Below are 22,566 nucleotides of genomic sequence, written 5' to 3'. Positions count from 1 at the left end.
TTGTTTCATACCAATGGCACAGCCTTTATCAACTTTGATGCATTTTTGCACTTTGTGCTTTTCTATCGTGCATGAACGTTTGGTGGGAATGATGAAAACAAGAAACATATAAAGGGTCACTAAATCTGCCAGGGGTATAAACAATAATATAAGTAATAAAACAAGCATATTTAAACTGAATCTATATTGATCATAAAATGATCTTACTAACACCTAAACCAGATTTATGATTTTAATTTCAAATAATATTTGAAGAGACATTTAGTAAGTTTTTATAAAAAAAAAAATCATTGAACCTTTTTGACTAAAACATAATTTCATGAGCAGATTGACACTTCAGTAGGTCAGTGCAGATGCATCTGTAAGGCTTTAGACTATTTTCCCTCAAAGTACTTTGGATTGGAAGTTACAGTGCTTTCTTTTATTGTGTGTGTGTCCTGTTTTGCTAATATAGCTCTGGGAATCAATGCCCCAGAGCTGGATGATAGCCCAACACATTTGCTTTCACAAGCAGACCATTATAACTGTTGCCATAAGGTTGGTGCTTGGTACTTGTGTATGAAATATTTTTGAAAACAATTTAGGGAGAAAATAGTATTCAATGGACATAGAGACGGCAAGGGAGGTGAGAAAGAAAGAGGGGATGAGAACTAAGGGGGGGGGGAGATAGAGAAAGATAGAGACAGTAAAGGGTGCATGAAACGAGAAAATAAAACAAAACAGCAAAAATAGACAAGACAGAAGATTTACAGTAACTCCAAGACAATCAAAGTAAACATAAAAAAAATGCAGGGGATTTCCCTTACATAAATTCACGTGTGGAAGGCAAATCCTGTGGTAATTACACAATATTCTTTAGGCTAGTATATATCTGTAGCTGCAGTTTAATATTAAGCATTAGTGTGTAGTTGTGAACACATGGAACAAATGTTATTGTATGTATGCATGGTCATGCTCATGTATAAAGGATTTACAAAGGTTCTTCAGAAGGAAAATATACTCAATAGGGATAAAGAGGTTATCCTGGCCCCAGTTATTCAAAGGCACCCCAGATCACTGGGAAACAAGAAAGGCAGACAAAGGCATAGCAACCATCCACTGGAGAAGGGCAGACGAGATCACCCGGAGCTCAATGGTCTCAGGCCCTGAAGGGCCCGAGCCCAGAGGCTGCGCAGTTTCTGAAGACTTGACGTCAAGTGCATCTATGTTAAATGAGTCCTATCTAGCAAAAAATTGAAGCATTATATTAAAGATTGATTTTATGGATTCTCAAAAGTAACCAGCATCTAGCTCAACTCAAACATCTATGGCAACTCCACATGAGGAGAAAAAAGTAAAACAAAAAACCTTGTCAAATACGAGCACGAGCTATGAGGTCGAGCAGAAGAGAGCTGCAGTTCTGTGTTTTGGCCACAGATGGCAGCATCATTACAAAACTCTGTAATGCCTCTTTAATTAGGTATATTTTGTTACATTTTAACACTGCTAAATGATATGCTTATTCTAAACTAGTGGTGATAGTAACCTGCTTTAAGTATATTTTGTAAATAAATTGCACTTTCCATGCTTTTTTTTTTAGTACATGCAATAAGTGAGCATGTTTCAGGTGATGTACAAAGTTTGCTGTGCAATAGTTAACACATACAAACCATTTGGTTAAAAATTAACATTACTTGACAGCAAAATATCTCTTCATTGCTTAGTCGTGTACCAATGCCTCCTTTGTAGCAGCAATGATCGCAGATTACATCTGAGTTTCAGAAGTACAAAAAATTATGCAAAAATTTTGAAAAAAGATGAATCTCAGATCTGTAGACTCATTTTGCACATGGTAAATGTTTGCAATTGTGTGGTTTCATCATTAGAACATGGTCTGCATATTGATGAAGTAAAGCACCAAACACGGTTTGCACACGTCTGCTTATTTGCAAACACGAGTAAATACATCTTTTTTAAAGATCTACTCTCTGCGTACAACATATTTGCACATGCTTTAGCACATGCAAGCCTTTTGAAGATCATGCCATGTATATATATATATATATATATATATATATATATATATATATATATATATATATATATATATATATATATATATATATATATATATATATATATATATATATATATACAGGTGCTGGTCATAAAATTAGAATATCATGAAAAAGTAGATTGATTTCAGTAATTCCATTTAAAAAGTGAAACTTGTATATTATATTCATACATTACATACAAACTCATATATTTCAGATGTTTATTTTGTTTAATTTTGATGATTACAAATGACAACAAATGAAAATCTCAAATTCATCATATCAGAAAATTAGAATATTGTGAAAAGGTTCAAAATTGATGGCCCCTGGTGCCACACTCTAATCAGCTAATTAACTCAAACCACCTGCAAAAGCCTTTAAATGGTCTTTCAGTCTAGTTCTATAGGCTACACAATCATGGGGAAGACTGCTGACTTGACAGTTGTCCAAAAGACGACCATCGACACCTTGCACAAGGAGGGCAAGACACAAAAGGTCATCGCTAAAGAGGCTGGCTGTTCACAGAGCTCAGTGTCCAAGCACATTAATAGAGAGGCGAAGGGAAGGAAAAGATGTGGTCGAAAAAAGTGTACAAGCAAGAGAGATAACCGCACCCTGGAGAGGATTGTGAAACAAAACCCATTCAAAAATGTGGGGGAGATTCACAAAGAGTGGACTGCAGCTGGAGTGAGTGCTTCAAGAACCACCACACACAGACGTATGAAAGACATGGGTTTCTGCTGTCGCATTCCTTGTGTCAAGCTACTCTTGAACCACAGACAGCGTCAGAAGCGTCTTGCCTGGGCTAAAGAGAAACAGGACTGGACTGCTGGTGAGTGGTCCAAAGTCATGTTCTCTGATGAAAGTAAATTTTGCATTTCCTTTGGAAATCAAGGTCCCAGAGTCTGGAGGAAAAGAAGAGAGGCACTTCATCCACGTTGCTTGAAGTCCAGTGTAAAGTTTCCACAGTCAGTGATGGTTTGGGTGTTGGTCCATTGTGTTTTCTGAGGTCCAGGGTCAACGCAGCCACATACCAGGAAGTTTTAGAGCACTTCATGCTTCCTGCAGCTGACCAACTTTTTGGAGATGCAGATTTCATTTTCCAACAGGACTTGGCACCTGCACACAGTGCCAAAGCTACCAGTACCTGGTTGAAGGACCATGGTATCCCTGTTCTTAATTGGCCAGCAAACTCTCCTGACCTTAACCCCATAGAAAATCTATGGGGTATTGTGAAGAAGAAGATGCAATACACCAGACCCAACAATTCAGAAGAGCTAAAAGCCACTATTAGAGCAACCTGGGCTATCATAACACCTGAGCAGTGCCACAGACTGATCGACTCCATGCCACGCCGCATTGCTGCAGTAATACAGGCCAAAGGAGGCCCAACTAAATACTGAGTGCTGTACATGCTCATACTTTTCATGTTCATACTTTTCAGTTGGCCAACATTTCTATAAATCCTTTGTTTTTATTGGTCTTCAGTAATATTCTAATTTTCTGATATGATGAATTTGAGATTTTCATTTGTTGTCATTTGTAATCATCAAAATTAAACAAAATAAACATCTGAAATATATGAGTTTGTATGTAATGTATGAATATAATATACAAGTTTCACTTTTTAAATGGAATTACTGAAATCAATCTACTTTTTCATGATATTCTAATTTTATGACCAGCACCTGTATAGTTGTGCAGTTAATAAAAAGCCTATCTGAAGACCCTGCAATGACACTTGCCTGGACCTGAGCTTCCTTCAAACACTTCATTTCTGCCCCATTGGCAATTTGTGGTCCGCTAAAAGGGTCTTCTCTCTCTCTTTCTCTCTCTCTCTCTCAATGCAGAATAAAGGGGAGAAGGGACAGCTTGCACTTTCTTAACCAAGTTAGTGAGTACCTTCATTCTTGATGCACCTCTATACCCTGTGGCACCCCCGCCCCACCACCTCATCTCCTCTCTTGTTGTGAGTGCTCTTCCCTGTCAGTATCAATCGCAGGCACCTTTTAAAAAGCAGACTTTGTGCTGTGCAACGTTCGCTGATGTCAGCAGCTGCAGTGATTGACAGCCGGGCCTTTCAACCTGCAACCCGGAGGTGGCTGACAGGCCTAGATGCTGGTGTGAGTCCAAATGCACGAGATGTGATGATACATCGGAATGCATGTGGGCGTGTAAGCAAATGTGATTGCGTGCTCGACTCGCATATATGAAAAAAGGCGGTGTGTGAAGTGTTAAAAGACCCAGGAATCAGCCAAACCAGACTAATAAAGCTTTGGCTTTTTTTCAGCTATGTTTGCAGCCCTCCTCCTGTTGCTCTGAACAGTATTTTATTTAGCCTGCCGAATGTGCGCGTGGCGGGTGTCTCTGCTGATCCTTGAGCTGTAAAAAGTGGCCAGCTCTCAGGGGAGCAGTAGAGGAGGAGAACAATTTATGGTGAGCAGTAAACCCTCAATTAATCACTTGCCAGCCACTGTGGCCCTGTGCAAAGAGAGGTAGGAATGAATTTTCATTCTCTGCTATTTGTCTCTTTGAGTTCATCGCTTATGTTTATTAGTCATCTTTTTATATCATATCCTCGGGGCTGCTCTGATGAGTCCATGTACATGTGTATGTGTGTGTGTGTGTGCAGCTCGCAGGTTGGTGATGCAACATGCCCACTCCAACGCCACCAAGCTGGAGGACAGATGGTGCAGCAGCACATACACACATATGCTCATAAAGAGGCTCAGAGGACGTGAGCACCGCCCATCGGGGACACGTGTGTTGGGGCATCAGAGGGTCAGGGGAGTCTAAGGACCACTGCTGATTTCCTCTGGGAGGTCTGGCGATTATTACAGGCACACATAAAGGATACACACACACACACACAAGATATATACACATAGACATACATACCAAAGGACACACGCACCAAGGGAAAAAGAAACAGAAAGGAAGCATGGAGACTTAGTGGGAAAAAAAGGAAAATTAAGATGAGGAATGGAGCAGAGAGTTGGAGCAAAATATGATAAATCTGTGACAAATCCAGGCAAAGAGTGGGTGTGTGCTGAAAACTAGGTGCTGTACATAAAGGGCGGACATATGCAGACAACATAATCATGACAATGTAGGGTTTTTCCAACTGCTAAGATGAACACAAGGGGCCTCCTTACCATAATGTAGTGCTGTCTGCCCTTCATTATCCTGAAAAAGGCAAAACAAGTGTTTACTTCATCAGACCCATGACAGAGAAGCAATAAAATACCTCAGAGTGAGCAAATTCAGAGAATAATCAGGGAAAGATGTCAATGCTGCAAATTTGCATCACATATTGTAAAAAAGAGTTTTGAGCAGCCAATGTCTGTTCAGATTTTGGGTTTCATAGGGCACGTCCCTAGTTTTTCTTTGGAGCCAAAGCTTAAAAAAACTTTTTGCAGACAGGTATCCAAGTATACATGTATGCTCCTAAGAGCCTGGAGGATATACCGGTACTGGCCATTATTGCTCGTTACACTTTCTCCTGCTATTCTCCATTTATTCTTTACAACTGCCATCAACATCAAATCTACACTTTGTTTTAATTACACATAGAGAGACGTCCAACTACTATCCTTAGGGGTCAGCGCCCTGATGTTTTAGACATGTTTCTGCATGAACAACTCCTCAGCATGTCATCAAGTTCTGCATAGTTCAGGGTTTGAACCAAATGTTCAATTCAACTATGTTGAACCACGAAAAGAAATCTATATGCAGGAGGCCCTTGAGAATTGACTTATAACACCAGTTCAATAGAAAGTGATCCTGTCTCAATGCTTCTACATTTAGCTAAAAGGTGGGCATCTTAATCTTTCTAGTGCGAATTCCTTGACCATTAATGTTGTGTATGGCTGGGTGACATCTATTCAATATATTGCGCTTTGTGCCACCTAATGTTTAGAATTACAATATCATAACTATTTGAATATTAATTTGTAATTAATTATTTTTTTTTTGTTTTTACTACACTATTGGCTCGCTTTTCTGACAATAGGCTAACAGGAAAGGGTATATGAGAGAGGGGGAGAGACATGCGCCAAAGGACCACAGGTCAGATTCGAACCTGGGTCAGCTGCGTCGAGGACTAAGGCCTCTGTACCGTGGTTGTGCGCGCTAACCGCTGCGACACCTACACGCCCTTCCCTAGCTCAATCAAATTTTTCCCTTAAGTATCAGATTTTTGATCAAAAGAGAGACAACTTATTTGTAAATCAGAACCACAGGCACTTGTAGTCTCTACTCAGCTTGGATAAGAGATTTCAGCTTCTGTCTTTAAGCAGGTGCTTAGGTAAAAGGAAAACTCATGAAGTGTGATAAGAATGACAAACTATTTACTTGTTCAAGGGCTTTCATTATAAACATGGTAATGCTTTTTTTAGCTGATCACTGAGTCATCTTAAACAGTTGTTATGCAGCACATTGTACTTAGCTATATTAGTCAACTGTTTTCAATTTTTTTAAGTTTTTAATCTGTATCTTTGTTTTGTCCTTTTCAATCCCATATAAACATTAAAAAGGTAGCTATATAATGCATGATTTTATTAATATTTAAAGTTTATGAAAGTTTTCCAAAGAGATTGTTCTGTAATTATTTTAAAATATATATTATTTTTAAAGTTTAGCTTGAAATAAGTGCTTTCTTTGGACATCTCAGGCACTTTTAGAACAAAAACAATGACTTCATACTATTATTCTTTATTAATCTAAGCTAGTGTAGTCATAAATAAATGTTAAAAAATAAAAATGGCTTGACAATGGAGCCCTGAGGTACCCCACAGTTATGATCCGTTTTAAAATGACCAAATAACACATAGTTGCCGGTTTAGATAGAGATATGAGGAAAGGTTAGAACATCCTACCACCAACTGCTATGGTACATCGTTTCAGGGATGGGCAGTGTAGCAATTTTTCAGCATTCCCAAACCATGGTAGTTAAAGCTCAGTGCTGCCCAGTTGGTATGTGATTTACCACGATGCTGTATTAAGCTCATCCCAAAAATGTCCTCATGTACGATTAATTTTATTTTGGAATCATTTATCCAAACCGTTCTAGAAGTCTCTTTATGTTCTCTTTGGTAAACGATAGGACAGACTGCTTTTCTTTTTCTTAGGAGGAAAGTTTCCTCCTTGCTTGTCAAATGGATAGAATACAGCAGAGTCTTGACACTCATAGGTTCTGTGATAACATGTTATAGTTTATAGGAGACCACTTTTAGTATTTTGCAATCCATTTTCAGGTAGAACTTGCTTGGTCAGCTACTTCTGGGAATACAGGCAGTTTTCCGGCATGTTCTCCAAATGAACATATGTCCTGTACAGTTGATAAGTGGCTTTTTATATATTATTTTAAGACCCCTTTTAATTCCTTGATATAAAACTTGATATTTTCTTTTCACTCTTAGTTTAACAGTCAGGAGAACACCAAATGTTTTCATGTTGAGAGATTGAAAACCTCTCTTTTCACATAATGTTCCTACCCCTTTTCTTTAATTTTACCATCCTCCTTTCTCAACCTCTATAGTTCAATCTCCTCTTCAGTTTCATGTCCTTTACCCCTCTTTTCCACTTGCCTTCTCCAAATGAGACTCAGTGCATAGTGATCCTATTGTTGTGTTCCTCCTCGTCTCTGAGGGACAGCACTTTGGGGACCTGCTGATTGGATTAGAGCTTGGTATTCCCTCTGAGGGGATTTAAAAAAACACAGATGTGAATCGCCACCAGTGGAAAGCAGCGCTGTAGTTTAAGTAAACCAACAATGCTGTCTGTCTGCAAGTAAAAAAAAAAAATCCCAACTTAAAGATGTGCATAAACTATCCCTTTTCCCAAATGTTATGATAAATTCAAAGCAGGGTGGCAGACTGGAGAAACGTGTCTTAAACCCACTGAATGTGATAAATATAAATGGCATGGGAATCCGGTAAAATAAACAAAAAAATAAGCTGGAATATTCTTTGCCTTAGTCCGTGTTAAACTAAAGAGAAAACAGTGAGACAGCTGGGGGGTAGTAAAAGGTGGTGTTTTTAAAAACAGAATCAGTGCTCCTTTGACAGCTTTTATAAACAATGAAAAAAATATAATTGAAGAATTGTGTGCATGTTTGAGAAGGACTTTAGTAAATGTTAAGCATTGTAGAGTGCAGCCTAAAGCCTACTTGCATGCCTGTGAGGGTCATTCTCAACAAACCCTAATGCCCCTGGATCCAGGACGGAAGCTTGATGGAATCACAGGAAATTGGATTGTCTTCAATTTGCTTTGGAAGCAGACACTCCCCCTCCAACTCCCTTACCTGCAGTCAACATCCCCCATCTCTCGCTCTCCTGTCTCCAGTGCACCCCTGTTCCCATCCCATTACAGAGGCATGCTGCACCAAACCTCTGCTTTTACATGTCATCCAAAGTTTCCCCTTGCAAAGCAGAAATGCCAGGGTGGATGTCAGCAGAGAGCTCAATAAAGTAAAAAAAGTGGCAGAGGAGACTCAGCTCAGAGTGGTAGTGTATTGCCCTGACAGGGAGGGAGGGGGCAGGAGCAATATGCTTAGAAGCTGCATGGATCTATCAGTGTGATTACAGTTTTGCTGAATTCAGGTCCCACTAATCTATCATTTCTACCACACAAATGATGTGAAGCAAGATGAATGTAAGGAAAAGAAAGTGAATTAGTAGGATAGAAAGAAAAGGCACGCAGTCTTGTTTCTGAACAGATAAGAAGGGAAACACTTGAACTAAAGTTCAAAGTTGTTTGAAGAAAAGTGAGCAATAAGGAATCCAAATAATAATTTCAAGCTCAGTGAGATTTCTGAAAGACAGTTAATAAAATACCAAAATGTTTTTCTTTTCTTTTTTTTTTCAAATTACTTAAGAGATAAGATAAGATGGACTTTATTGATCTGACAGTGGAGAAATTCACTTGTCACATCAGCTCAATAGTAAAAAGAAGGTGCCAAAAGAAGGAAAAACTTTATTGGTAAATGGTATGTACTTATATAGCGCCTTTATTCAAGTCAGGAGACTTGTACTGCCGTACACTGCCACCACCGGGCCCTCTGACCACCATAAGCAGGTGAAGTGTCTTGCCCAAGGACACAACGACACTGAAAGTCGGAGTCGGGGCTTGAACCGTCAACCCTTCGATTTCAGGGCAAACTCCTACATCCAACGCCACTGTTTATTTACAATTTTAGATTCTCAGATTAGTTGAAATACAGACAAGCTATCCTGTGTAATATCTCTGAGAATCAGGTCAGCACAAATATGTTTGTTTATTGTTTAGGTAAAGTTTATATTTCTTATCCAAACACACAAGCACTACACGAAGGAGGGCTTTACCAAAGATGACAAAATCAAACGTTACACAAAATATGCTTTATTTCTGTATGTTAAGACCAAATCAGACTTTATAGATAGAAACATGAAATCATGGACAATAAAAAGTTGTTCTTTTTTTGTTAATTGTTTTCTTCTGAAATAAGCATATATTTAGCACAAAAAAACTAATAAAACCATGGTGGGCACAAAATGTAGTTAAAAAGCCTTCAGCCCATCAAAAATGCTGCAGCCAGAATTCTGATGAAAATTTAAAACAAAAATCATAGTTCTCATTTTAAGATCCCCTTCAGTGCCCCCCTGTTACATCCAGAATATAATTTTTTTTATTATTTATTCGTATAAAGCCCCAAATAATCAAACTCTATCCTATACCAGAGATATGATGTTCTTCAGGTTCCTAATCAATCATGTTTACTACTGGTTCAAAGGATTTTAATAAGTACATTGGGAGGCAGATCTTTCAGTGAACAGGCTCCTCATCTGTGAAACCAACTTTCAGTTTTAATCTGTGATATAGACACCCTGTCTACTTTTAAGACTAAACTTACAACTTTTCTTTTTGTTAAAGATTATCATTAAAATGGCTTAGGCTATTGTAAGCTATATGTGCTTAGGCTGCTGGGGGACATCGGGAACACTTTTCATCATTCTGATTCATTCTTCTCCTGTTCTCATTTTTTGGGGTTCTCTCTGCTTTCTCATGTCATAGTTGTTACATTTGGCCTCGCGCTCTGTTTAGCTGTGACAACATTTCAGAAGGAGGCATAGGTAAGGTGCCGTCATCAACAACGTTAATACTGATGATGGAGTTGGGTGTGTTTTTCAGTGCTTAGTCATGTTTCTCTTCTAGACATAGCTATGGGCTCAGCTTTTAACTTCGACTAACTCTATGTGCTCTCCTCAATCCTTTTTGACTTGAAAACCTGCTCACAACTCATCTGCTTAACTTTTTCCTAGACAGAGCCACCCATTGAGCCCATGGAGAAAATATTTATGGACCAGTGCTTCTATGTTTCTTTTCTGTGTCTGACTCAAACTTCTTGCTGTGGGAGTATTTTCTCTCCACTGTTTCTAAAAGCATTCCCAGTGTAAGGGACCGCTGCAGAATCAGTAACCCAATGTAAATAAATGTCTAATGTTCCTGTATTTTGATTGAATTGTCTCTATGAAGTGCTTTGAGGTGACATGTTGTGCGCTATATAAACAAACTTGACAATATGTTCTAAATACTAAGTGAACTTAAATCTATGAGAAGTAAACAGGTAGTTCAATACAAAAATCAGGCTCATTTAGGTGAGAGTTTCATTTATATACATGTTTATATGCATGCCTTTTTCAAAAGACAAGTAGAGATTTGTATTTCCTTACATGATGTTTTCCCTGCAAACAGAGAGATGTGTACATGCCCAATCATTCCGATTTGTGTTTAAATAGCATAAAAAAACTGTTCTTAATATTGATCTTAACATCTAGCAAAAACCTATCGTAGTAAGGTAAAACAAGTGATCTAAAATCTAAATGTCACTTAATTGTGCAACTTGCTTAACTTCATTGTAATTCAATTAATATCTATACTTGCTGGTCATATGATGTGGGAGTTATTTTTAGAGATAAAGTGCACAGATTCTGTTGAAAGAGTTAGTTTAATGAAACTAAACAAAAAGAATTAAAAGTTGTTTATAGGTACCAAGTACAAAGGTGGAATGGTGGCGACCTATCAAACTACAGTGTCTTTTTCCTGTAGCTCTCTTTTCTTAGCTCATTTTTTTGTGTCAGTAAACTTTCTTTAGGCTTTTATTCCTCTTCCTCTCCCGCCTCCTCCTTTTCTCCTCCTGCTGTCCCTGACAGCAACATTAAACAAGTAGGGAAAAATGAACAAGCAATTATGATTTATGATCAATGCATGCAGCAGCTGCTGACTTTTATAATGACAGTGGCCGGGGGAGGGAGGATGAATGTGTATGTGGGGTGGATGAGGGGGGAATCAATAGGGGACTGGGATCATTGGTATGCAGATTCCAGCAGATAGGGTTATGACGAGTAGGTGCCATTAATCAGAAAGCCGAATACAGATTGGGATGCGAGAGATGAAACTCCTATACGGCATCACAAGTATATCCAGAGCAGACTTCATGCACTAAAAGTATAAAAAAAATCTAAGCAGAATATACAATTAATATTGTGCTTTTTTTTAAGGATAGTCTAAGTTTTCACTGGAAAATGTAGTATTCTTTATTTTATTGTTTACTTTTGTCAGTCTTACAGAAAATAAGTTATCCTTTCAACAGAAAGTGATTCAGTTTACTAAAAGCTTTATTGCATTGTCAGATGTTTGCGTCTTGAATCCATTTCCTCAGGAGAGTAACAAAACTAACATCTTTAGTCATCATTGAAAACAAAATTTTGATTGCAAGAAAAGTTGTATACGTGATGCAGGCCTCTTTATGCCTCATACTGAGGGTTTTAAATACAACACAAAAGGAGATTGGTTTAAGGTAGTATACGTACTTAAAATTAATTTACAGATAACAGTGAAGGATGTATGATTACGAGAACAAGAAATATCCTTGAAACTATTTTGCAATCTTGTTCTGCATTGATTTCAGAATAAGTTCATAAAAAAATAACTTGCAAATGGTTTCACTGGATTGGGATAACATTTATGTAATAACTTCAATGCAAGTGTATTTGGCCCCTTAGAATTGCCTACATTGGAGACTGGAGATGTTTTCCGTGTCAGAACTTTCTCTTGTCATGTGCTCCTTTTGTTATTGGAAGTTGAAACTTTCACCTTCAAAGTTGGAAATTTCAACTGGAAAACCCGGAAAGACGGAATTATGAGTCGGAAAGTTGGTGCAGCAGGATGATACCAGACTTCCACATTCAAGACGGAGGGCACTTGCATCAACAGTAGTTAAACTTTCCTACTCCAATTGGGTGTAAGAGTTCTTTTTTTATGTATGTAGCATAAAGTCAGTTGTTCAGGGTACTACTTGTGTTTAGAAAGTATGTGTTAATGCTGTGTACCCATGCAAAATACTGTGCAGATCAGATATGTTGTCATTGCTATGGCGCTAACATTGGCTGTAGTGGCAATGGAGAATATTAGGGATGCACGATATTGGGATTTTGGCCGATAGCCGATATGCCGATATTTTAAAACTCATAGCCAATAACCGATATCAATACTGATGTTAAAGCTGGACAAAAATAAGTAGTCATTGAAAAAAGCAGTTTTGTTATCCGTTTCTGACACTTATATAATATACTCAAATATATTTTCATATGGTGATATGAAATTGATTTTTAAAATCGTTCTGTTACAAACTCGTGATATTTTGCAAATTCTTGTGAGATTTTGTTAGTAAAATAGATCGATACCGCATCAATATATCAACATATAAAAATATGGCAAAATTTCGTGAATTTTCGGGGGATTTCGTTGCATAGCGATCACATATAGCAATATTTCATTAGTAAAAGAGATTGATATGGTGTTTTTTAAATGGCAATATATCATACCATACCATACCATACCAGCTTTATTTATAAAGCACTTTAAAACAACCAACAACAATATCATCATATCAGCATATGATGATATTGTGATATTTTAATGTATCAATATTTTTTCCCTTGTCTTTAGAAGTTTTTAAGTCTGTAAAAAATACGTTTTTGAAGAAGAAGAAGTAGTATTTTTTCTTTTTGGACTTTAGAAACTCAGAAGCTGATCAAATATCGGGTTAAATATCAGTGGGGTGGCCGATATTCCGATATTCAGTTTTAAGGCCGATACAGGCCGATACAGATAGGGGGCCGATTATATCGTGCATCCCTAGAGAATAAAAAGGTCTATGAGCAGAAAGCCAGAATGCATTTATACCAGAGATTAGGTCACTCCATCATAAATACGAGTTTCGAGGATAATGGGAAGGAACATTCCTGACTTGGTTAAACATCCCAAGACAATTTTTATTCAAAACAGTATGTTAGGTTTATCAAGCAAAACATTTTTACATTTTTTTTTTTTAAGTTTAAAAGCTATAGAGGAAGATGTTCTTTTTCCGGGTCGATCATCAAAATAAGTGGTCCTCCTAATTGTCAATCATTCTGGTGATATGTTTATGTAAGGTCGTCCCACGTGCTCGTCCCCATTTTCACTTACCGGTGGTGAGTCTGACACAGTGGAAAAATTGCGAATTTTTTTGGAAAAGTAAGATTGTATGAGCGATGCAAACAGCAACTTTTAAACAGAGCGTGCACGAGGAGAAATGGGCTCCTCCACTATACCTTTAAGTGGCACCACATTCAAATATAGTAAACTATTAAGTAATATTGAAATGTATGCCGGTAAACATTAACTCCTATAGCTCAGTGCAATGCTTTGTATAAAAATGCTATTGGTAGGAGAAAATCATAAGCTTATCAAAGACAAAAAATAATCAAAGAATAAAGCTTTGCATGGTTGGAACAGGTGCTCCAAATGATAGAGTAGATGTCATAACAATACCTTGATGTTTAGATATTAGGTCTGTTCTTCTGAAAATCTGGATGAGACTAAATTTAGACATATACTGAAAATATCTTCCCTTTTACTAACAATGCCCAGCACCTTTGTTCTCAAACCAGAACATTAACAGAAAAAACTTAAAACACACCAAAAATGTGTTTGTGGAAGTACTGTAGGTTTAACATTTTCTTGTCCGTGAATTTGCCCTTTGCATTTATCTGCAGTTTTGTCTGCTGGTGAGTGTTTGAAAGGACCTTCTCTTAAAAGGATCTGGGGCCAGCTGTAATCAGATTTAGGCATCTGTCTGTGTGCAGTGAGAGTTGAGTTTACCATTCAGCATATGTGAGCGCTGCCACCCACTGCCAGATTAGCCTGACACCAATCTCTCTACCCTTCACATGTCCAGGAAGTGTCCTTCACTTTCAGGCACCCTGACCCCTCTGACCCGATGTGCTGGTAGGAAACATAATCCCAAGGCAAAAATTTATGATAATCTGAGGATTTTTTTTGTTTTTTTACAATTATGTTTTTTTCAAAGGGAAATCCCTAACTTAAAAAAAAAAATAAATAAATAAAAAGCTGTCAATGTATGACTATAGCAACATATAATTTAGGTGAGGTTTATTAAAAATATCCTATACACCATTAACATTTGGCTTCGTTCTACGAAACAAAACTAATTCCTTTTATATAAAATTTGTTTCTAGCTCTTTTTTTCTTTGTAGGTGTCTTCTCCCCCACATGTTTCTCTTCCCCCTCTATGTCACTGAGCTTGCTTATCCTCATGGGAAACCTTAGCCTCCATTAGAGCCATCAAAAGAGGAGGATAGGGCTGAGGCTCAGAATTAACCTCACCAGAGGCCCCGTCTGTCCTCCTGCGGCTCATCGATGATGTTTAAAAAGAAATATATGAAATAAATAAATACATAAAAGAGTGTAATATGAAAACCAATGGCAGCAGTGGGGGCTGTGGCTGAGGCATTTGGAGTGAGGGACTCATAAAGCTGAGTACTGCAGGAGACTGATGGAAGGCAAACACTTACTTTGTTTATTCTCTCTCCTCAGCCCCTTCCCCTCCCCTGGCTGTCTGAATCCAGCTCACACTCCCTCACTCTGCCCCCTCTTTCTGTCTGAAACAGTCGAGGACAGCTTTAATGCTCCTGACAATTTATGTGGATGGTTAAGAACGATGGAAATCAAATAGTTGAGTGTAGGCAAGGCCCAGTGAGTGGCCAATAAGAACGAAACAACAGCTGATGATGGCAAAGAGGACTGTTACCTGCTGGAATGGCTCTTTAGACTGCACTATTACTGTCAAGTTGCTGGCTCTTTTCTGAGTGCTCATATTATAGATTCATAACTGTTTCTGTGTCTGATAGGCGCTTTTAACACAGCTTGGCAACAGCTTTTTCATTTCATCGAGTTGGACTAATGTGCAGCAAGTACTAAGCATGAATCCCATAAGACAAGCTAAGAGTGTTACTTATAAAATGTCAAAGGCAGGGTGAGGTGAATATTGTGTGTTTTGTGTGGGTATATGAACTTTTACAGAGGTATGTTCTCTTCTCTGCTTGGTCAGAAAGCCTCATCTAAATCTTTTGCAAGCAGAACGGCCGGTAAATGCAACAACACATGGAAACCTGAAGGGCTTCCAAGCAGGAAACCAGCTTCTTGCATCATGCTGTTGTTCGCTTTTTTGGGGGAAACTTTGTCAGGAACTAGGATTTAAAATGCAAGACTGCAGGCAGTCTTTGAAATTAAAAAGCTGTCCCAATACAGAAATGTCTAAAATGGTTATTTGGAAAGAGTGAAAAATATTGTGGAATTTATTGTGAAAATGAAATAAAAATATAAACTATCAGTCTTCCAGACGATAAATTCATCTTTCTTGATGTTGGCCTCACAAACGCAAATATTAGTCTAAAAATTGTTCATACATATATACAGGCTTTCTTTCTTCACAAGTTACATTAGGAAGTGTTACTAAACAATTGGTTTAAGAATTTTCTCAAAAGCTAACATAAAATTCAGTAGTTTTCATGGATCCAAAAACAGGAAATATGTTATAACATCAAAGGTATTATTTATTGAGAAACCTTGCAGAGCTTATCAATTAATGATATTGTTATTATGACAATCAACGATGTGTTACTATGTCAGCATTTTTATTTTCCCCTTAAATACAACAAACAAGATGAAAATGGCAATTCGGCCAAACAAAGTAATGTTTTTTGGGTAAATATCCTGGGCATGAATAGTTGCAGGTAGGGTCCCCTAAATATTTTTCCTATGTTGGATGGATGGGTGTATGACATGGGTGAATGGATGGATGGGTAAATGGATGGACGGGTGGATGGGTGGGTGAATAGCTGGATGGATGAGTGGATGGATGTATGGATGGATGGGTGGGTGAATGGATGGCTGGGTGGGTGAATGGGTGGAACTATGGATGGGTGGATGGATGGTGGATGGATGGGTGGAAGGGTGGGTGAATGTATGGATGGATGATGGGTGGGTGAGTGGGTGAACAGATAGATGGATTGGTGGATAGATGGATGGATGTTTGATGGATGGGTGGGTGGAAGGATGGATTGGTGGGTGAACAGATAGATGGGTGGATAGATGGATGGGTGGATTAATAGATGTTTGATGGATGGATGGGCTGGTGGGTGAATGGGTGGATGAATGGATGGATGGGTGGATAGATGGATGGAAGGGTGGATGAATGGATGTTTGATGGATGGATGGGCTGGTGGGTGAATGGGTGGATGAATGGATGGATGGGTGGATAGATGGATGGAAGGGTGGATGAATAGATGGATGGGTGGATGAATGGATGTTTGAATATGGATGGGTGGGTGAATGGATGTTTGATGATGGATGGGTGGGTGAATGGGTGGATGGATAGGTGGATGGATGGTGGGAGAATGGGTGGATGCATGGTGGAGGAATGGATTTTTGATGGATAGATGGGTGGATGGATGATGAATGGGAGGGTGGATGGATGGATGGATGATGGATTGATGGTGGAGGAATGGATTTTTGATGGATAGATGGGTTAATGGGTGGAAGGATTGATGGATGGATGGATGGATGGATGGATGGATGGATGGATGGATGGATGGATGGATGGATGGTGGAGGAATGGATTTTTGATGGATAGATGGGTGAATGGGTGGAAGGATTGATAGATGGATGGGTGGATTAATAGATGTTTGATGGATGGATGGGCTGGTGGGTGAATGGGTGGATGAATGGATGGATGGGTGGATAGATGGATGGAAGGGTGGATGAATGGATGTTTGATGGATGGATGGGCTGGTGGGTGAATGGGTGGATGAATGGATGGATGGGTGGATAGATGGATGGAAGGGTGGATGAATAGATGGATGGGTGGATGAATGGATGTTTGATGATGGATGGGTGGGTGAATGGATGTTTGATGATGGATGGGTGGGTGAATGGGTGGATGGATAGGTGGATGGATGGTGGGAGAATGGGTGGATGCATGGTGGAGGAATGGATTTTTGATGGATAGATGGGTGGATGGATGATGAATGGGAGGGTGGATGGATGGATGGATGATGGATTGATGGTGGAGGAATGGATTTTTGATGGATAGATGGGTTAATGGGTGGAAGGATTGATGGATGGATGGATGGATGGATGGATGGATGGTGGAGGAATGGATTTTTGATGGATAGATGGGTGAATGGGTGGAAGGATTGATAGATGGATGGATGGATGGATGGATGGATGGATGGTGGAGGAATGGATTTTTGATGGACAGATGGGTGAATGGGTGGATGGATGGATGTATGGATGGTGGAGGAATGGATATTTGATGGATGATGGGTGGATTGCTGAATGGATGGGTGGATGAATGGATGACGGCTGGGTGGATAGATGGATGGATGGGTGGTTGAATAGATGGATGGGTGGATGGATGGTGGATGAATGGATGTTTGATGGATGGATGGGTGGATGAATGGGTGGATGGATAGGTGGATGGATGATGGATAGGTGAATGGATGGATGGATGAGTGGATGGGTGGGTGAATGGGTGGGTGGATGGATGGATTGATGGGTGGGTGGATGGTGGGGGAATGGATTTTTGAAGGATAGATAGGTGGATCGCTGGATGATGGATTGGTGGGTGGATGGATGGGTGGTAGGTGAATGGATGTTTGATGGACGGAAGGCTGGATGGATGGATGGATGGATGGATGGATACACTTATAAAAAAAATAACATATCTGAAATGGAGATAGTCATGGCAGTATTCTCCAACCACAACACCTAATTTGATGTTTCAACTGTTTGTTAAAAATTAGACTGTTAAATTGACGGCAGAATTAAAAGAGGGCTTGATAAACTGAGGCATAGAAAATGGAAATATTGACATAGAACGGCATGGATTGATGGATAGATCAAGAGATGGCTCGTTGTTTAAAATTATTCTAGTTCTATTTCACTTGCCAAAGCTTCAATACATTTAAGGTTTGTATTTTTTTAAGAAATATGGGGCGTTTTCTTACATGCCTTTGTCTGAAATCACACAAACGGAATAAAAAACATGATTTTTCTCTAATGACTTCATCCAATAGAAGAGGATTTTTTTTTTAATCTTTGCTCCCTCCTCTTTCTGTTTCTATAGTTGATTTAATGTTCTACATTCAGGACATTTAAACTGCCACATGTCAGGAGTGTAGTCTCTTGGCAGCGCCTGCTGCCTACAAGCCAAGGAGAGCGCAAAATATCTATAAAAACCCTTCTGTATTACTCCATCCTTCATTTTCTCTGTGTAGGGATGTCTGGAACATCAACAATCTCGTTATGCTGCAGACTGGGGAGGAACAAACAAATCCAGCAAACTGATCCTTCCCAAAGCAGTGACCAGAGATGTGGATTTTCCACTCCATTTTAAAAGATAAAGTTTGATAAATTCAGTTGTATTTCTCTGATTTATTGCTTTGTACAATTATATCTGGCTGCAGAATGATTTTTTTATTATTTCTTTTTTGCTCTTTCAGCAAGAACACAGAGGAAAGTGTTGCTGTGCTTATAAACAACAACTGCTTAGTCTGCATTTAAAAGTGCTGTTATGGATTTTCTTTACCTTTCTATGATCTATCATCATATTGTCTATATATTGCAAATCAATATGCTATGTAAAAAATGTTTTTTTTTTTTTTTCGAATGATATTAAAAGGAAACTGCACAGAAAACAGAAAGTTAAACAGTAACATAACATTTTCAGTATCATAAAAAGAGCAAATTCCATGATAAAATATTAAATCGTTCTGAATATTGGATTGTTGTTGTTTTGTTCCCATTGAGTGACATTTTCATTCTAATTACTGTAGATTTTAAGAAGTTTTAAGCTGCTTAACCTCCCACTTTCTGTATTTTCTATCTTAACCCTTTACATTGGGTAAGTTGGGCTACTCCACTGGCCACACACGGACACACATGCACACTCACAATTATGACGAATCTTGCTGGATATTTGTTATGACTGGGCTGACTGAGCCATTAGTTATAGGAGGCAGTGCTGGGAAAGGGGAGGGATACAAATGTGTAATAATGCCTCAGCCATAGAATTTTAATCAGCCACCTTGGTGTGTGTTGGCTGGTTTTATAACACAAACAGTTGACACCAGAGAAGAAGACAGAGGTGAGAGGATTAGGTCATGTCTATTTGCTGAGAAACTGTCCGAGCAACTAAACAGCTCATCGGCATTAAAAGACATAAGATCTATGTGAAAAAGTTAAAAACATTTTAAAGTTATTTGATTAGACACAATTAACTTATTATTGACTGTCTTTACCGATTCATGTTTTCTTAAATAGAACAAACATAAGATCTAAACTGAGATCTAAATACCATGACTTACGGTAATGCCTAAAATGACAACTTGATAAAATGAAAACAGTGGGTCTGTTGTTCCTTTTGTGTGTCAGTAGCAGGTTGCTTTACCTTAAAAAGCCTTCAGCAATATCATATTTAAGTTTTGCGATCGGGAACTACCACAAAGATATAGCTCTGTAACGGTTTACTTACATCAGCCACTTCAGGACATCATCAAACTTTAAATGGTTTTACTTTTAAATTTTGTTTATATTTTCATGAATTGCTTGGTTATGTTTAGGCAACTAAAACACCATCAGCAACAACTGATGTTTACTGAAATAGCTAAAGCCAAATTGTCCCGTTATATAGAATAGCTTATAGTATATAACTAAATAATTGTTGTGATATATTACTGTTGTTTTGTGTAACTTCTCCATTCTGAAGCCAAAATCTCTATCAAAAAAAATTATATTTGGAAATTTGACAACTGTAGCAGAATTGACATGAGCCTAAAATGTGAATGCATGCTGGGATATTCACTGTTAACAGGTCAGTTCCTAATTTAAAGTCTGTTTCCTCCTCTAGAAAGCTTTATTTTTTTTGGACAAACCTATTTATGAAAATATAGTCTTAAATTTACTATGTACAGTCTCTGTTTTCCTACCGTATTGAAAGGACCCCTTGCTCATTCTCTATGTTTAGCTGTGTTATTTTTCTGTTAAAAGGACTTTCAACTCTGACGGGTCGAGGTAAATGGCTGCCGGTACTTCTTTAGATAGATCCTTCTTCTGTGAAATTGATAACATAAAAATTTTGTTAAATTTTTCTAAATTTTGATTTAGATTGAAGTGCACCTTATCAGATCGAATCTGAATATTTAGTTGTCGTCAAATTAACTGGACTGGACCGATTCGAGTTCTATTTGACCGGATATAATATTTAACAGTTTGTTGTGTGAAAGGGGACAGAAAGAGATGTGATTTAGTATAAATAGTCTGAATTTGACTGATTTTGTATATTCAGTGACAGTATCTTTCACCATGTTAAAAGCATCAAAGAAGCTTTAAAAAGAAGAACAATCTTCAAACCCTCATGCAAGGATTTATAGAAAAAAATATATATCAGAAAGGTATGCCTAACTGCTTACAAACTAATTTTTGTTCTTTTTTTTTTGCAAAATATATTTATTTACACAGCTCTTAAATATACAATCATAAAACTTTAGACTAATTTGACCCACATACAAACAAACTGTCCACATTTCTGTGAAGGGTTCAAGTGCAAACTATGTGCATCAGACTTGTTGTGTATTCTCCGGCCACCAACTGAAGGCCACCATGTCAGATATTCATTACTATTGATCCAGCTGGTCCTGGCTGGAGACTTTTGTTCGGCCGGTTTAAGGCTCTGACCTCAATTAAGTTATGAATTTCTATCTGATAGACTGAGAGTGCTTGGGGCCTGCCGTGGTCGAGCCACCATGCTGGATTAATTAGAATTATCGGTGCTGTGAGTCGCTTTCCCCGCCTCATGGATCATGTTGTTTTAATACAAAGCAGAGGCAAAGGCAGAGAGGGTTGAAATGAAGGGGGGTGGGGGGAAGGGGGGGCAGGCAGAGTTACGAGGAGAAACACAGATTTGCAAATTGCAAAAAATAAATAAATACCGGAACAAGTTGAGTAAAAGCATGCGACACACAGAGATGTGCTTAACACCAGCGCTCTGTGCTTCCCATCAGCTCCCCTTACGGGAGCCTTAACATTTCCTTCCTTCCTGGCATCGTGTTTCTGTTAGGTTAACCTGTCTCTCACCTGTCTATCCTCTTTGTCAACCTAATCCGCCCCTCTCTGTCGCATAGCCTCTCTTAAATCACAGACTAACGTATTGTAAATGGTTCTCTGGACCAATTCTGGTCATTGTTACTTGCAGCGCCAGTGCACCAAAGAAATGCATTTTAACTGACATTATATATCTGCCAATGCAGATTTCCATGCTAACCTAGAGAATTGATGTTAAGATTAAAAGACAGGTTGGGATTTCCTAAGGTAGGACAAAAGTGTTTGTGTATGCATGTAAAAGTTGGGGATTAGAGCACCTGGAGAGCAAGGCCACCAGCAGAGCAAATCCGCAAACACTCGACAGACAGAATGCATTACCAAGCTTTTAATTTTAAATTTTTTTATATATTAATAAATGTTTCAATTAATATCCAATTGCTACATACTTATAATCAGATATTTTATCATAAGATAAAATATCTTAAAAAGTAACTCTTACCTGAAGTTATGTACAATCAAAAATGACCTAATTATCTTAACAACATACACGAACATAATGCCTAATTCAGTATTCCTTAGTTCTAAACCATAAACTGTCTATTTAAAGTCCTTTTACTTTGCGAAGCCTTCTTTGGCTCTGAATACAGACATTCAATGTGGCATATTTTTCTAAATAGGTCTAAAATGACAATTAATTATATAGAGAAAGCAAAATCTAGCCATACTGGTAAAAAGTTTATTTTTCTTTGGCAGTACATATGTTTGGTGTAATTGGTTATGGATTATTTTACAAGTGAGAATGTAGTTGATTTAATTCAACGTCAACAAAAGTTCAAATGATTTCTTAACAGATTTTTGTTTTTTTTTGTTTCTTCCTCAACACAATATTACTCCTTCAATAAGAAGACAGTTATTGTTTCCTTTACAGGTATTTTTAATTAGCCTCGTGAGACCAACCTGATCTCATAAGCTTTCAAGGTTTCACTCGCAGATCAGTCTGGAGACTCTCCGTTAAAGAAAATTTGGAGCAGTTCACCAAACGAAC

General features: G+C 38.2%; 1 protein-coding gene across 2 annotated transcripts in view; it reads right to left on the bottom strand.

Moving 5' to 3' along the window:
* Positions 1–22,566, bottom strand: part of acbd6 (acyl-CoA binding domain containing 6) — a 48,158-nt gene that overhangs the window by 2,491 nt on the left and 23,101 nt on the right. The window contains exon 7 of one of the 2 annotated variants that reach the window (XM_038288626.1): positions 5,192–5,222. The exons of the other annotated variant lie outside the window; for it this stretch is intronic. Within the exon in view, the coding sequence (XP_038144554.1) occupies positions 5,192–5,222 (31 nt within the window). The remainder of the gene's footprint in view (positions 1–5,191; positions 5,223–22,566) is intronic. 2 annotated transcript variants of the gene reach the window in all.

This window comes from Cyprinodon tularosa, unplaced genomic scaffold (genome assembly GCF_016077235.1).
Source record: "Cyprinodon tularosa strain WSP-4 unplaced genomic scaffold, ASM1607723v1 ctg259, whole genome shotgun sequence".
In the NCBI taxonomy this organism is placed as follows: Eukaryota; Metazoa; Chordata; class Actinopteri; order Cyprinodontiformes; family Cyprinodontidae; genus Cyprinodon; species Cyprinodon tularosa.
Note: the sequence above shows the minus strand (reverse complement) of the source record. Positions and strands in the feature narration are given on the sequence as shown.